Consider the following 17,151-nt stretch of genomic DNA (forward strand, 5'->3'; position numbering starts at 1 on the left):
TGCTGGATCGGGCCTGGAATGCACTGCGAGATTTGCCAGTGGAGGCAGATTCAATGTTACCGTCCAAAAGGGTAACAAATATTTGAAGGGAAAGAATTTTCAAGACCAAACTCTTACACAGGCTTAGCAAGAGGAATATCCTTCTGTCTTACTGTAGCCATTCTATACTTGTATTAAACTTGATTGCATGGAAACAAATGAATTGTCTGAGCCCTGGCACGCCAGCTCAACCAGAGTGATTTTTTAAAAGACTGTTTGCCTCGTTGATTGTTTTCCAAAGACCCTTGTCGATGATAAATTGTAGGCAGTCCGAAAACCCGCCCGAGGAGTCGCTTCAATTTGCCGGATGATCAACAGAGCACGCAGCAGTTAGTGAAGGCATTACGATGCTGCGGGCAGAAAGCTCGCCTAATCAGTTGCAGAAGGACAGCCTCCTGACTCCGCTGGGCTGGCGGAGGAGAAGCTCAACGTCTATCTTCCCGTGCCGAGGAAAACACTTGCGGTAGATCATGGCTGTGGATGAAGTGCGCGTAGTTCGCCCCTTTAAGTTGATCGCCCTGATTTGCGTCTTTGTCGCGTTGAGCCTGGACGTGGTGTCTTTGCTGAGTCCAGCTTGGGTCACGGCTCAGCGGTCCTCCCTTTCGCTCTGGGATGACTGCAAACAAACCATGGCTGGATGGTACTGCGAGTCTGTTCTCCACACAGGTAGGGGTTCCAAAAAACGTTAACACGATTAGTTGCCACAATATATGCGCAATGTCCTTACTTCATTAAAAACACATGTTCCAGCTCAACTTAGAAACGATTCCCTTTTTTTTTGTTTACTTTTGCTAGCTGACGACTGAAGCTCCCCTCGCCTCCCCAGTCCTTCCCTCGCCCACCATCACGCCCGTTTCATCGGAGAAACTTTCGGGGCTAAGATTTCTTACCGATGCTTTGAGCCACCTTCCAGTTCATCTGTAACATTCTTTTTACAGTTTTGGTCCTGTTTGTGAAGAGGGTCGCCGGAAGGTATTAACTGTGGGGAAAGTTTCTCCTTACTATACGAGTTCTACCTTAACAAAGGTTCAGTGATTTGTTTTAGGGGGAGGTGAGCGACAGAACGCCGAAATAAAATGGGAACGTCTGGGTAAAGTGAGTCTGCAGGGAAGGAAACCAACAAAAATAAAAGCTGCTTTTGCCGAGTGGGAAACTTGGACGCTGGAACTGTGACTGGTTGGAACTTTTTTACTGGCCGCAAAACTGAATTAAAAACATAATTTTGGTAGAGAAGTTAGAAATGTCGATTCAACTAATCACCCTTAAGAAAAAGGGCTAACACTCCCAGATAAATCTGTCTATTTAAGAGGAGTGCGATCTGCGGTCTTGAAATATGCTTTTGAAAGAAATAGTTGCTATTAACACTAATGTGCATTAACTATGATGATATGGTCTGAAGCATTAATTATAAAAATTGAGGGCTTTGTGGGCGGGAAGGGCTTGATTAAACTTGGAGCAGGCTAAAAGGTCGGCAGAGCATGGTAGGACGAAGGGCCTGTACTGTACATTACTGTTGTATATTCTAAAACAGTTTTGTTTTGTAATTGCTCTTACGGTGTTCATTTGATTCTGACACTAAGGATATTTGGGAGGTTAATAGTAGCATAAAATGTTGAAGTCCGGTACAAAGTGACACAGCGGACATGTGTGTGATATACTGAAAGCTCACCGCCATAATTTTTTTTTCAGATTATGGGGACACTCAGTCCTCCTTTATTGTCATTTAGAAATTTACTCACTACACCAACGTAACAGACCTATGTTGCCAATACTGCACCTAGTCTTGTAACAAAATGTGTAAGTTTAATTGTTGTATTTCCTTTGCTGTTCAAATTGGATGACAAAAATTTTCAGAGAGTATCTTTCTGTCACTGAAATGTTTTTGTTTTACATTTAATCAACAATGAATATGTGAGAATCTATGGGCTTTTCTCCCCCTTGTGGCTTATTTGATAGCATTGTGCCACTGTTAGATTCTAGGTTCAATCACTGTTCCAGAAACCCAACCGCAAATCTAGGCTCAAACTGAAGGAGTGTCATATTGCCAGAAGTGACATCTTTCTGGTGAGGTATTACATTGTGTGTCAGTGATTCATGCACTTTCTCAGAGTAATAAAATGCCATGGAGCTATTTCGAAGAAGAGCAAGGAATTATCAATTGTGCAGCGACCAGTCAATGTCATACAAAACAGATTATCTGGTTATTATCACATTGTTGAAGTTTGGTGTGAAGAAATTGACTGTGCAACCTTAGGAATTACAAAAAATAGCATCATCACTTTGGGTGCCGAATGATTGTGAAAGTCTACTTAGTTGTTTTAATTCTATTTTGTCACCCTTTCCTTTTCATACGCATGTTGAGCTATGATTTAGCATTACCCAATTTGTGTGTGGCACCTAATCTAACTTCCATTGTTTGTTCACGAACTCTCACATGCCCAGTTTTACATACAGAGGGACAAAGGGGTCTTGGAATGCATTTCCACCAGCACCAGAGAGTTGAGAAGGGATACAGGGTACCTTCCTGTGTTGGTTCTGGCACAGAATATAAAAGGAGGCAGTGTTAAAACTGTTTTTTAAAAAAAAACACTAGTTAGGCCACAGCTAAGATATTGGATGCAGATCTGAACACTGTGTCAATGAAGATGTGATAGAACAAGGATATTACAAGGGCTGGACAGATTAGCTAAAATAAGGTTTTTTTTCAGTAAGGAATGCAGAGGGGAAATTAACACTATTTAACTGAAAGGCTTTGGAGAGTCTTTTCATTCTGTTTAGCTGGGCAAACAGGATAAAGTGTTAGTTACAATCGTGCATTTGCTAAACCAATATTGAAAGGCCAGGTTATGATCCACAAAATAAGTTTGAATCCCATTCTTTTAGAATTAAATAAATAAAATATGTTGGAAAAGTTAACTGCAGTGATGATTTTGAAACAACCGGATGTCATTACAAACACATCTACTTTAGTAGTGTCCTTCAGAGTAGGAAATAAACCTGTCTCAGTTATATGTAATTGACACGTAGATGCTTTCTAAAATGGTCAAGCAAGCTGGTCAACTTGAACAATAATCTAAAAGCAAAATACTGCAGATGCTGGAAATTTGAAATAAAAACAGAAAAAGGTAGAAACATTCAGCAGGTCTACTGGCACCTTTAATCTCCTGAAATAATTCAATTTCTCTCCCAACAGTTGCTGTCTGACCACCTCTTATTTTTGTTTAAAGTTTAGATTATGAGAACACTCATGTCCTCATTTATTGTCATTTAGAAATGCATGCTTGCATTAAGAAATGATACAATGTTCCTCCAGAGTGATATCACAGAAAAACAGGACAAACCAAAGACTTAACACTGACAGAACCACATAATTATAACATATAGTTACAGCAGTGCAAAGCAATACCATAATTTGATGAAGAGCAGACCATGGGCACGGTAAAAATAAATCTCAAAGTCCCGACCAACTCCCGAGTCCCCAGTAGCAGGCGGCAAAGGGAGAAACTCCCTGCCATAAACCTCCAGGCACCATCAACTGCCGATGCATTGGAAGCACCTGACAACAGCCGACACTGAGTCAGTCCATCCGAAAACTTCGAGCCTCCGATCCAGTCTCCCGAGTGCCATCCTCTGCCGAGCGCCTTCAGCCTCGCCCTGGCCGCTAAAACAAGCGAAGCCGAGAATTCGAGGCCTTCTCCCGAGATTCCGGACCACACAGTAGCAGCGGCAGCGAAGCGGGCATCTCAGAAGTTTCTCCAGATGTTCTTCCGTACTCTCACGTCTGTCTCCATCAAATCAGAATTGTGCAAGGTCCCCTACTTGACAGATGACAGATTACAGATATCATTCACCAGAGTGGCCGCACGCGCTGTGTCACGCCACACCACCATCTTCTCCTCCTTCAAATTTATAAGAATTTGATTTCTTTTTGCTATTTAAGAGCAATTTGAAAAGAACAATAAATACAGTCCCAATGATGCTAATTCTCCTTTGAATGAATTAACTACATAAGGGGTATCAGTATAAGCCAATTTCTTCTGTTGAATGTTAAGGATATTCTTCTCTATGGGGTGGGACTATCCTTCCATCTGAGGGGGGTAGAGGAGACAAAATTTGTTTTTGCATTTGAACGGTACTCCCAAGGTCACAAGGTTGAAATTTGGGAAGAGGGACTATTAATCTGATATTCTTCAACCAGCATTGACCTGAAGAACTGGATGCTCTCAATTTGTAATGTAACTTTTAGGAGCATTGCAGTTGTAGATGGTTCTAATCTTATCCATTGTTCACGCAATGGATTATCCCACCCATCTATCCAGCATCCTCTTGGGCTACGTCTACACTACGCCGGATAATTTTGAAAATGCCGGTTTCGAGTAAAAACGACAGGCGTCCACACTAAGCGTTTTTCAAAATATCTCCGTCCACATTAGACGGGTATTTGGGCGAATCTCCTCCTACTGGGCATGCGCAGGACACACAGAAAACAAGCGAAGAGGAAACGATATACTTTGAGTTTGTCCAGTTACTGGGTAGAAAAACTTTAAAGGAATTGCTCTTGGCTCTCGCACAGGAGGACTTAAAACTTAAAAAAAACAAATACTGGAGCGTATGGAGGCAACCGACAGGGAGTTCACGGACAGTATGACGCAGCTGACGACGAACATTGAAAAACTAACTCTGTTACATTAATAAAGCACCTTGTTAAATGAATAAAACGTCTGCATCAGTGTTATCTTGTATTTCCATACAATGTTACATTAGGCTGTTACACATCTATTGTCAGAGAATTACTTGCATAAATAGATAAACCACCTTCATACAAGCAAGGACAGAAAACAGGGCGAAGTGAATATACTTATTTATTCAGTAAGCTATGAGTCAACTGGCTTCAGTCTTGTCCGTCTGTTCTGAAATTGTTAGGTGGTGGCGTTCAAGAAAACAATGAACATCTGTTCCAGCACATCATGACAGCGTTTTTAAATAGTCAAAAAAAACTCACTTTACAATTTAACTCTCACGCCGTTCACACCGACTGCGCGTTATAACAGCTTGCGCAGTACCAAGCAGAAGCAGAAAAAAGCATTGTTGTCGTGGTGTTGTCATGACGGCGTTTTAAAATCTCTCCGGTTACCCCGTACACACTACGCCGGATATTAAGCGTTTTCAGATTTATTCACTCTGGAGTGTGTTTTCGAAAATCTCAGTTTTCGGGGGCTGAAAACACCGTTTCAGTGTGGACGGGAGGGCAAAACGAAGAGAAAAAGCTTCGTTTTCAAAATTATCCGGCGTAGTGTGGACGTATCCTTTGACTTTCTACCATCAGGGAGGAGACCTCGATGCATAAAGAAGAAGAATGGTCAGGATGGGGGAAAGTGTTTCTTCCCTTAGGCCATTAGGCTTCTGAACTCCCTGGCGCATCGCATTCGAAGTGTCACTGGTTAATTCTTACAGTATTTAATCTATGCACTTTAGTTTGTTATTTATGTGTGATTCAGCTGTAGATTTTATCCTTGCCTTCATAAGTTATGCGTTATGTGTATTCCTGTGTTGCGGTTCAGAAAACCGTCTCATTTCTATATACGTTATATACGTGTACATAGTAAAATGGCAATATACTTGACTTGATATCTGGTAGGGACATGACATAGCAAGGGACCCTAGGGTGTTTTAATTCCTGTCATTACTTAACCCTTGGGCACTAATAACAATGCAACCCCCTTGCCCGAGAAACATGTTAACAACAAGCTGAAGTCAAGCTCTGGACTTTACTTGTAGGTATGGTAGACAAAACTGTTACGCTGATCAAACTGAGCTGTCCTATTATGATTCAAAGGGAGAAGCTCTTTATTGATGGGAGGTCCCCAGAGAATATTCTGTGACACATCAATGGTGGAAATGATCAATAAAAGGAAAAGCTCTTAAAAATTGCAGGTAGACTGTCAGTCCTCTGACGATCACTGTGCCGTAAGGTTATTCTCTGAAGAAAGAGCTTTGGTACTATTCCCTGACCCTGGATTATAGATGGGAGCAATAGCCAGAGTGTTGAATAATAAATCACATTTAGACATGTTTCATTCTGGCTATGGAGTTTGTTCATGTCATAAAGTTCGAGAATCTGGTGGTAACCAAGAACATTTGTCATTAGAGCCCTTCTGTGACGAATCTGCCTTTAGAGGAGTGGAGGCCAATTAATTCTGTAAGGAGATCCAAGAGAGATTTGCATTCAGATTTTATCCTTTGCTGCCACTTGTCACGCCTGAGCACAGTTCAAATATATTTAATTGGCTGTGGTAGAATTGCTGATGTGATGTAGGGAATGTGCGAGCACAGCAGGTACCCACATAAAGTGATGTGGTGGTATCATAACAACTCTGTCAGCCAGGATAACTTCTACTTTCTTTCAAAACGCACCAACCAGATCTTTTATATCCATCTTCAGAGATTGGACAAGGTCTAGATTTAACATCACCAAAAAATTATTTCTTCAGCTTAAATGTAGGTCTCTGTGTTATGGTAGTGTTCTGAGCTCAAACCTCTACAGTATTACTTGAACACCACCCCCCCCCCAACCTTCTGACTTTGAAATGACCCAACTAACCATAGCTCATCCAATCCTTCTAATGTGAAGTGACTTTTGAGATCATTCATTACAGCGCAGTAAATAATAATTGTTAGGAATCTATCAATGAATGGTAGGGCCATAGAGAGTGTTATTGAGCAACGAGACCTCATGGTACAATAGATAGTTTCCTGAAAGTGGCAACACAGGTGAGTGAGTGGTAAGGGTGGTTTATGGTATGCTTTCTTTCATCGGCTGAGCCAGTTTAACAGGAGTTAGGATGTCCTATTACAGTTGTACAAATTATAGGTTAGGCCCCAAATGTTGTTAATGTATTATGTGATGTTTTGGTGGCTATGCTACGGGAAGGATGCAATTAAGCAAGGGAGGGTGAGGAAGGCATTCAGAAGAATGTTGCCAGGTCTGGAAGGCTTGAGTTATAAGGAGAAACTAGATAGGCTGGGACTGTTTTCCCTGGCGCGAAGGAGGATAAAGGGTAGATATTTTTTTTTAAAAATCAAGGGATGCATAGCTGGGAAAGATGGTCACAGTCTTTTTTTTTCAAGGATAGATGAGTCTGACTGCATAGTCAGCAGCAACTTTGCAGTTTTCTCCCCATCCTAAGGTCTGGTGAATTGCAGCACTCTGAGCCACAGGCAGTGTAACTCAGTAGGACAGTAGGACTGTGTAGACAGCTGTTGTAACTTTGCCTTCACTTGGGTTGAATTGCAAAGTGTTTGTTTAGCCTTAAGAGTATGCTAATAGCTAAATCGTTTCCATGGTGCCCTTCACTTCAATTCCAAACAGCTGCAAATTCCAAATACTGCAACATAGCAGTTGTAGAAACCACAGGGCTGGCCAGTAGTTGCATCTGTTTCTGTACATCTGTTTATTTTTTCTGTAATTCAACCCCTTCAGTCATTTTGAGAGTTTACACAGTTAATTCTTTAAATAAAACTTCCTGCGTTCAAACATCAATTTAATTTGTGCAGGATTCAAAGATGCAGAGTCATCGTCATGATGCTTATCCTACATTTTATTAGGTCATGAAGAGAAGAGAACCAGAAATTTAGGGACACATGCTGGAAAACTAAAATTGCATCCCTGAAATTGGTATATTTTCTTTTTTGGGATTTTGGATGAAATCTCTATTTAAGATCTCTAAGATTAGGATTGTAATTAGTATTTATTTTTGGACTAATTATTTGGTTTGCAACAGCAAATTGAGAGATATCTTTCCTGTTTTGTGCAGTGGTTTGGGGGCGGATAAGAATGGGGAAAATGGGCAATCTTCTTGATGAAGAGAAGGTACTACTACTTCAAAAACTAAAGTAGCAAATTACGTATGATTTGAAGTTGGCAACTCCTTTCACTGTAAGAGTATCTTTTCTTTATGCCATATAGTTGGTATCACACTAAGCTGGCTCAAGCAGAGATTTAAAAAGATATTTGGGCAACTCTCTCAATAGATTTTTTTCCCTACTCACTCCTGTCCAGTGACTTAGCAGTGTTCTTTGCCAAGGATTACAGGGTGGGCACGAATCCCAGCATCTTTTGTGCAGACCTTGATCTTCAAATGTCCTTTTACTCTGTCGGGCTGTGCAAGCATACTGGAGGCAATCAGGAATTCTTTCATTGATGTATCTTTGCTGAGAGATAGCTACAAGGTAATGGACACCATTCTTTTAACAGCTAGACGCTGGAATAAATTATTATCAGAGGGTGGTATAGTACAGTAGGAGCATATTGGTTAAGGGGATGTTGGGAGTATGGCTTATCCTTGTGTACTTAACTGAGCAAGTTGATCAATATCTGGAGCACAGCTGAAGAAAAGGGGGATTGACATAGTGGGTAATGACCCCTGCCCTCCTAAACACTTCTTCAACTTAGATGACCTAAAACAGACATTTCAAGGGACTAGAATGATACCTGAAAGTACTGCACAAAACCTCCAAGTCCATTGGAAGGACAAGCAAACCAACAACGGTGATGTCTCCCAGGCCAATATCCCAATCATTGAGGCAATAATTAGAACTGCTCAGCCCTGTTGTGTCAAACGTGTACAATACAGTCTGCCCCAGATTTCAGAAGTACTGGTCCTACATAGGAGCTTTGAACTCAGTTCAGATCAGTGTATAATAATCACAGCCGTTTTGTTTTTTGGTAAGCTTATAACCTTGGAGAATTTCTTGAATAATGGAAATTAGAGTTGGGAAATTATAAATTAGATACACCAGAAGGTCAAGACTAATTTCACTTCCCTGTGTCACTATCAGGAACTCTCCGGGTTGCACAGTGCAAACCAACAAATTCCCTGGCTAAGGTGAGCTTGATGTTTTCATCCAGAGTAGATAATGGAAAGTAGCACTTTCTCCCCCTCTTTCTCCCCCCCTCCCCAGTGCCTCCTGTTTGCAAAGGATGGAAAAAACAACCACGATTCCTTGAAAAATCACTGACCTGAAACATCAACTGGTCCTGCGTAATTACTGCCTGAGTAATTCTGACATTTTCTTGCCTTTATTTCAGACATCCAAAATCTGCCACGTTTTTCTTTCGGGATCGCAACCCCACTTTTTTTTCCCAGCTCCAGTTAATGCTGGTGGGTGATGTACCTGGCTGGGCTATTTTTCTTTTCCCGCCACCACATCCGCAGCCAGTGCTTTCTCCCGTCAGGCTAGTTTATTCACCATAAGGGTGAAGTGCCAGATTGTGAGGATGAATTGGAATTATCAGGTAATGATTTGTTTGCAGGGGAAATCCAAGGCTATGTCACAGCTGCAGTGTAATATAACTTGACACTGCCGACACTGATAATCCTAAAATAGTTTCCTGGCTCACAAGTTATAATCAATTGGTAATGGTTAATTGCTAGATGATGTCAAAGATCAGCAAGTCTTTGGATTCTTTGCCAAAAAGAGCTCAGAACTGACCCAGTGTCTTTGGCTTGAACGTTAATTCTGTTTCTCTTCCCATTGTTCCAGTATTTACTATTTTCATTTATTTATTAAATTTTCATAAAGTTTTGATTGCTGAAGGAATCAAGGCATGTAGTGTAGAGAAACATGATGCTGAGGTGAGTTTGACATTCATGATTTTAATTAATAAAATGGAGGTGTGGGGTCTGGATGTCAACTTTATTCCGAACTTGAAATATGTACAAAGGCAAAATAACTTGGAACAATGAAATGATTCTTCTTGGTTTAGCTACTTTATTTTCTCCCTCCCTACAATTAGAAGTAAACCCGATTTTTGACTTGTAGCCAAAAGGGATTAACATAAGAAATAGGAGCAGGAGTAGGTCATCTGGCCCGTGGAGCCTGCTCTGCCATTCAATAAGACCATGGCTGATCTGGCCATGGACTCAACTCTACCTAGCTGTCTTTTCCCCATAACCCTTAATTCCCCTACTATGCAAAAATCTAACCAACCTTTTCTTAAATATATTTACTGAGATAGCCTCCACTGCTTCATTCGGCAGAGAATTCCACAAATTCTCTGTACAAATTCCAGAAGATGGCGTCGCAACGCAGTGCACGCGGCCGCTCGGAAATGATATCGTATTTGCGAAGTAGGATGTCGTGCACAATCCTGGTTTGATGGAGGCAGACATGAGAAGCACGGAGGAACATCTGGAGAAACTTCTGTAATGCCCATTTCGCTGCCGCTGCTACTGTGCGCTCGAGAATCTCTGGAGGGGAAGGCCCCAAATCCTCCACTTTGCCTATTGCCTGTTGCCGGGGCCGGGGTCGAAGCGCTGGGCAGAGATGGTGCTCGGTGTCAGAGGACTGGTCGGAGGCTCGAAGTTTTCGGACGGACTCAAGAGTCGGCTGTGGTCGGGGTGCTTCCAGGGTGCTGCATTGGCAAGTTTGCGGCGCTGGAAGCTCATGGCAGGAAGGGAGTTTTTCTTCCTTCTATCGTCTGCGTGAGATGATGAGACTTTCGAGAGACTTGAGATTTTTTTTACCATGCCCATGGTCTGTTCTTCTATCAAATTACGGTATTGCTTTGCACTGTTGTAACTATATGTTGTAATTATGTGGTTTTTGTCAGTTTTTTTAGTCTTTCTTTCTGTGATATCATTCTGGAGGAACAAATTGTATCATTTCTTAATGCATGCATTACTAAATGACAATAAAAGAGGACTGCGTGTCCTCATAATCTAATCTAATCTAAATTCACCACTCTCTGGGAAAAACAGTTCCTCCTCATCTCCGTCCTAAATCTACTCCCCTTGAAGCTATGTCCCCTAGTTCTAGTCTCACCCACCAATGGAAACAACTTTCCTGCCTCTATCTTATCTATCCCTTTCATAATTATATATGTTTCTATAAGATCTCCTTTCGTTCTTCTGAACTCCAGCGAGTGCAGTCCCAGGCGATTCAATTTCTCCTCACAGTCTAACACCCTCATCACCAGGAATCAACCTGGTGAACCTCATCTGTACCGCCCCCAAAGTCAGTATATCTTTCCTCAGGTAAGGAGATCAGAACTGCACACAGTACTCCAGGTGTGGCCTCACCAGTACCCTGTACAGTTGCAGCATGACCTCCCTGCTCTTAAATTCAATCCCTCTAGCAATGAACACCAACATTCCATTTGCCTTCTTGATAGCCTGCTACACCTGCAAACCAACCTTTTCTGATTTATGCACAAGCACTCCCAAGTTCCTCTGCACAGCAGCATATTTTATCATTTAAATAATAATCTACTGTTACATTTTTCTTCCTAAGTGGATGAGTTTGATTCACTACGCTCGGTCCCCTCTCCCAGATCATTAATATGGAACTCTTTTGAGCTGTATTGAGACCCAGCTCATTGCATAGATTCATTTTCTTCAGCTTATGTACCCATTGGCATCCAGTGAACAAGTTCCAAGTTGCAAGAAAGCCTAGGGTATCACATTTTGGATTTAAATAATTAAAGCAGTTCAAATATTTGCATTTCTCCAGTCAGCCACACCATTCAGATGATGAGGGATGTAGTTCCTATGCCAGTCAGGGCTGGATGCAACGTGTATCTGGACTAACTTCAGGGAATTGCTGTTCTGCAGCTGGATTGCCTGGTGAATTTAACGGCTGAGCAGACGTGTGCACGGGACCTGATCCTAAGCTCCTTAGTTTTCTGGCTTTCACTGTGTTTGTGCAAGCCACCTGCAGAATGCCGAGGCAAGAATGAGGAGTATGGTCATTTATAAATGTAGACCATAAATCACAACATTCAGCCTATAAATTTTTGATTATATGATCCCTACAAAGTTGAGTCTGGATCTGCTTCCCTTTGGTCAATCTCTTTGGCATTGCTTATTAGAGATACTGACAATCCTATAGAAGCTTTCTGTGTATGAGCATCTTAGGAAATATTGAGTTATTTATTCAACTCCGTATTCAACAAAACGAAGCGAATTTCCGATGATCGCCAGATGTCAACTAAGAGCGAGTATTCTTCTATGGGGAAAACAATGATGTTTTTGATGAGCGAAGCTTCTCAATCCCAGTGGATTTTAAATTCGGAACAGAGCAGATGCAGCATCTGGAATTGTGGTTTATGAGATAAATTCCTCCTTGTTGGAGGGATTTCAAGCTAATTACCTGTGTCTAGCTTTGGAGTTGGTTTATTATTGTCATGTACCACAATGCAGTGGAAAAACTTAGTTTTGCCTGTGAGATAAACAAAATTAAAATGTCTGCAGTGCTTAATATATTTCTATAAAGGATTGTTAAATACAGTGATACATTCTAATCTTGGAACACAGCTCATCGTGGGTGGACTGAAGTAGACTGCAATCCACCCACCACATCCAATAAGCAACCCAATTCCATCCTTTCCTTCTCCATAATGAGATTGTCCCTGCAGATGCCTTCAGTTCTCTTTTTAAAAAAAGACTTCTGTTTCTTCATCCAGACTGGCAGATCGCTACACTGGTGCTACTACTTGCTGGAGGATCATTCACTCTCATTGCATTTCTCTTTGCTGTGATCTCACTTTGCAAGGGTGCTCACAAACGCTGTTACAGAACAATATCTGTAATGCTGTTCATTTCAGGTGAGTGGGTGCATGATGTTTATAGCATCTGGGTAGGAGACAAATGTGTATTTCAGTTGCTGCTCACACGTTGTGGGAATAGCTGCCCAGTCCAAGCTGGAAATTAACAATTATTAGGTATTGCTTCAGAAATAAATCTCTTGGTTTTTTCTCCCCCCTATCCACACAATCAGAAGGAAGTTTCTGGCAGTCACGGCAAATATAAACTGAAGTGATTTATAAATGTTGAGGCCTCACTCTACACACGATTCTTTGTTGTTAGATTAAAAATGTTCAGTTTTCTCTTATCTGTACAAAGTCAGAAGCATGCTTCTGAGGCTGCTTTCCTTTGAACCGCATTATGTGTCACATATAAACTTAAGTAATTTGGTATTGTTGATACATCAGACAATGCCCGATTTTTGTGCATACAGATATACCTATGCACAAAAGTTCCTTTCTGATATCAAGCAAGGGAATTCAGACAGTCTTTATCCTCTCCCCACCCTCGCATTCCATGGGTGCTTGGATTTCTCTTTCTTGAATGACTTTACCATATTTGGACATTGCACCTTGGTTGCAAACCACAGGGGGGCATCTCAATTAGCATTTGGCTTCCAAGCAAATGTTTTTCACTGGTTAATGCTGATACTGAGATTGATTACTAACCAAATGTTCACACCCTCCAAGTCAGCTCATAAATGGTGATATCATGCAATCTGTCTGTCTGATTAGAAAAAGGTTTTAAATTTTTCAAAAGTACTTTAAGAGTAGAAAATTATTTCTAAATATTGCTGTATATGCCTGTGTTCAATAACAACCACGTGGATTGTTATTGAGCATAATGCATATTAGGATATAAGTTCAGTTAGGATAAGTGTATGCTTCAGAACTAAAGCATAGTCATAAAACCAAATACCAAAGTAGTAAAGGCTAGGATTCAATAAATATTTTTGTCTTGTATGGAATAACCTTACAGTAATGAATACCACAATCCCATACTTTATGAAGGTGACTTGGCCTCTAAAGTCACATCCAAAAGTAACTGATCTGTGCTCTTAAATATGTCACCGTAGATAATGTGTCAGACTTGGCCCTGTGCTAATCAAAAGGTTGATCTAGATCTAGGCTTTTGAACTGATGGGTGGATCTCCTTGGGAAGTATGGTTAAGTCAGGAGAGTGTAATTATTAAAAAGGAATTGCTTTAATCCTGTATTCATAATTAGAGTGGAGAATTGGAAGAGAGGGGGTGGAAATTGGAGAAACAAATCTCTTTGTAGGGGAGCACAGTAATGTATTGGGATTTGACCTGCTCATGCCAGATTTAAATGATTCCCCAACTTGTAATAATTAGTAAGAAAGTGTAATTGCTAGAAAATTCTCAGAGCTATAAAGGAAATGGTACATTGCAATATCACCCTATCTTTAATTCTCAATTTTTCATGTTTTAGTTGTTTTGCAGGTTTGTGCCCTGGCTTTGTATCCTATCAAGTTCATTGATGCCAACACACTGAGGACATACCATGAGTTCAACTGGGGCTATGGCATTGCCTGGGGTGGAACCATCTTTATGCTTGGAGCAGCTATACTCTATTGTCTGAATACAGACACCTATGAGGAAGAGTATTATTAGTTTCTATTCTTTACTGACCTTATGAACCTTAAGATTTAATGGCAAGATAAACTTTTGCTGCTCAAAGACAGTTAGAAAACATGAATTTGAGAACAAGTATTGAACAAGATCACAATGGACAGCAGACATTCCAAGAACAAATTCTTCAGCAAATGCAGCTTTTGGCAAGGATGTAAGGTTCAAGTAAAAAGAGAAGGCTTCAGTCATGAGAAATGACTCATAATGGTGTTGTGCAATCTTTATACGGTTTGCTTTTAGGTTCAGCTAATTCCAAGAAGAAATAATTGTCTTTTATTATACACATATTGTATCTCACTGAAACAGTATTCTAATTGGACAATGATTGCTTATTGTTAGTAAATGCACTATTCCAGAAATTGGGCAATTCTGTTATCAGCATTGTTTTGGCCTTTGTTTTACTACTTTGTCTAATTGTCTTATTCCTAATAAATACAAGGTCTATTCTATATTGGTCTTGCTTGTGGTAAACTTATTAATGCAAAGTAGGAAAAATTGTAACAAATGGCCACATCTGTTCTAAACATAATACTAGCAGCTGTTAAGATTTCAGCAGAAACATAATTTATGCTTGTGCACCAATGTATTATAACCCTTGAGTACTGCAGATCATGCTATTGTTCCAAGAACAGCATGAACCCTATGTATCTAAACATTTGTGACTGAACCTTTCAGTTGAGTTTCATTGATGTTCTAAGGTCATTTGTGTGGATTTTGAAATTGGTGACACTCATTCAAGCTAGAAGGATTAATTGGAAATTCCACCCTTGGTCAAACAAAGACTTTTGTTAAGTCTGGGATGGGGAGGAGTTTGGGGAAGAAAGATGAACACAGTTGATAAACAGACTTTAGGTTACACATTTCTCACCTGTTAAAGCAATTTAGTATTGAACTTTTACTTCTGGGATAAGCAAATATTCCTGTGTCTGAACTTTCTGTGCAGATACATTAGGGTGTTTTAAGAGCCTCTTGGATAGCTACATGGTGCTAAGAAAAATAGAGGGCTACGTGCTAGGGAAATTCCAGGCAGTCTCTAGAGTAGGTTACATGGTCAGCACAACATGGTGGGCCGAAGGGCCTGTAATGTGCTGTAAATTTCTATGTTCTATGAACATGATTCAACTATTTTAACATTTAATCTAAATGCCCATTCCTCACTACTGTCTTCACTAAACTGCTCCCTCCCCCCACCCCAAAATAAACTTCCTTTGAACATGATCTGTTTTATACAATTTAAGAATTTCCTGTGTGGAGCTTTTGTAGTACCTGTCCAGAACCATAAACTAAGATTTGTTCATGATGTTTAAGTAGCCTTTGACTGTAACTATGCTTAAGAACACTATCTAAATTTTTAAGTGGGATGATTTATTTATTTATTGGGTTTTGGAGTTCTTTTGATAGGAAAAAATCTTAAAGGCTATACAGATCTGGTTTTTGTTTCTTTCCCCTGATTCTATATTGACGAGTTCCAAAAATAAGCCATACATGATGGTGGGACCATTTTCAGAAGTACAATGGAGGTAATTCATATGCAGTAAATCAGAATCAAATTTATTATCACTGACATATGACGTGAAATTTCTTGCAGCAGTGCACTGCAAATGTATAGAAATCTATAAATTACACAGAAATAGTGCAAAAAATGGAGTAGTGTTCATAGGTTCATAGAATTTTCTAAAATCTGTTGACTGAGTGGAAGAAACTATTCTTAATTCCTTGAGTAAGCATTATCAGGCTCTTGTAGCACCTCCCTGGGGGTAGTAATGGGAACAGGGCATGTCCCAGGCGAAGAGGATCCCTCGTGAGGTGTCACCTTTTAAAGATAATTTCAATTGTAGGGAAGATTGTGCCCGTGATGGAGCTTTTCCGCAGCCTCCAGTAAGCCTGTGCATTGGAGGCTCCAAACCAGGCTGGGATGCAACCAGTCAGAATGCTCTCCACCGTACATCCATAGAATTTTGTGAGTGCCTTTGGTGACGTACCAAATTTTCTCAAACTCCTAACAGTAAAGCAAGACTCTGTTGACTTCAGCTTGATAACCATCCTTCAGAAGTTGGTGGGTAAACTGTCCTTGCTGGGACATAACGCCCCCCTGTAACTGGATCATGGACTTGACAAAAAGGCCACAGTCAGTCTGTGTTGGCAGAAACATCTCTAGCTCCATCATGGTGAGCACTGGCGCTCTCCAGGACTTCGTGCAGAGTCTGTTGATGTACGGCTAGATTGCTAGATCCAGTTCAAACCAAATCATCAAGTTCGCTGATAATGCAGCAGTGGCTGGCCTCATCATCAACAACAATGAGACAGCATACAGAGAGGAGATGGAACAGATAATAGAGTGGTGTGAGCACAATAATTTGATTCTCAACATGGACAAGGCCAAAGAGATGATTGTGGACTTTAGGAAGGTGCAGGCTGACCGCTCCCCACTGAATATACTTGGCTCTTCCATGGAGCGAGTTAGAAGCACCAACTTTCTGGGAGCGTACATAATAGACGATCTCATCCAGTGCCTCAACACCACCTCGAAAGCCCAGCAGTGTCTCCACTTCCTGAGGAGATTGAGGTGAGTGAGGCTCCCCACCCACTTTACCCAGTTTTTACAGGAGCACTGTCAACAATGACCTGACCAGCTGCATCACTGTCTGGTAAGGGAATTCCAAGGCATCTGACCACAAGTCCCTACGAAGGATTGCAAGTACTGCTGAGAGGATCACTGGGTCTCTCTTCCACCCATTAGAGATGTTTATCAGGAGCGCTGTGCATGGCCTTTAGCATTGTCATTGATCCCTCCCATCCGTTCAACAATCTCTTTGAACCCCTACCATCAGACAGGAGGCAACATAGCATTAAGACAAGAACTGTTAGGATGGGAAA

General features: G+C 40.9%; 1 protein-coding gene across 1 annotated transcript; it reads left to right on the plus strand.

Annotated features, from left to right (window-relative positions):
* Positions 1-345: 345 nt before the first annotated feature.
* On the plus strand, positions 346-14,723 carry LOC134352959 (transmembrane protein 47-like). The gene is made up of 3 exons (XM_063060652.1): positions 346-705; positions 12,503-12,643; positions 14,075-14,723. The coding sequence occupies exons 1-3, from the start codon at positions 510-512 to the stop codon at positions 14,254-14,256; spliced, it is 519 nt and encodes a 172-aa protein (XP_062916722.1). The 5' UTR covers positions 346-509; the 3' UTR covers positions 14,257-14,723.
* The last annotated feature ends 2,428 nt before the right edge of the window (positions 14,724-17,151 follow it).

Source organism: Mobula hypostoma, chromosome 10 (assembly GCF_963921235.1).
Source record: "Mobula hypostoma chromosome 10, sMobHyp1.1, whole genome shotgun sequence".
Taxonomy (NCBI): Eukaryota; Metazoa; Chordata; class Chondrichthyes; order Myliobatiformes; family Myliobatidae; genus Mobula; species Mobula hypostoma.

What these genes read in the sequence shown, in the direction of transcription:
- LOC134352959 (XM_063060652.1), top strand. Translation starts at nt 510, where the DNA reads ATGGCTGTGGATGAAGTGCGCGTAGTTCGCCCCTTTAAGTTGATCGCC. An exon ending in CGAGTCTGTTCTCCACACAG is followed by an intron (nt 706 to 12,502) that starts GTAGGGGTTCCA and finishes TTCTTCATCCAG; the next exon opens with ACTGGCAGATCGCTACACTG. An exon ending in TGTAATGCTGTTCATTTCAG is followed by an intron (nt 12,644 to 14,074) that starts GTGAGTGGGTGC and finishes TTCATGTTTTAG; the next exon opens with TTGTTTTGCAGGTTTGTGCC.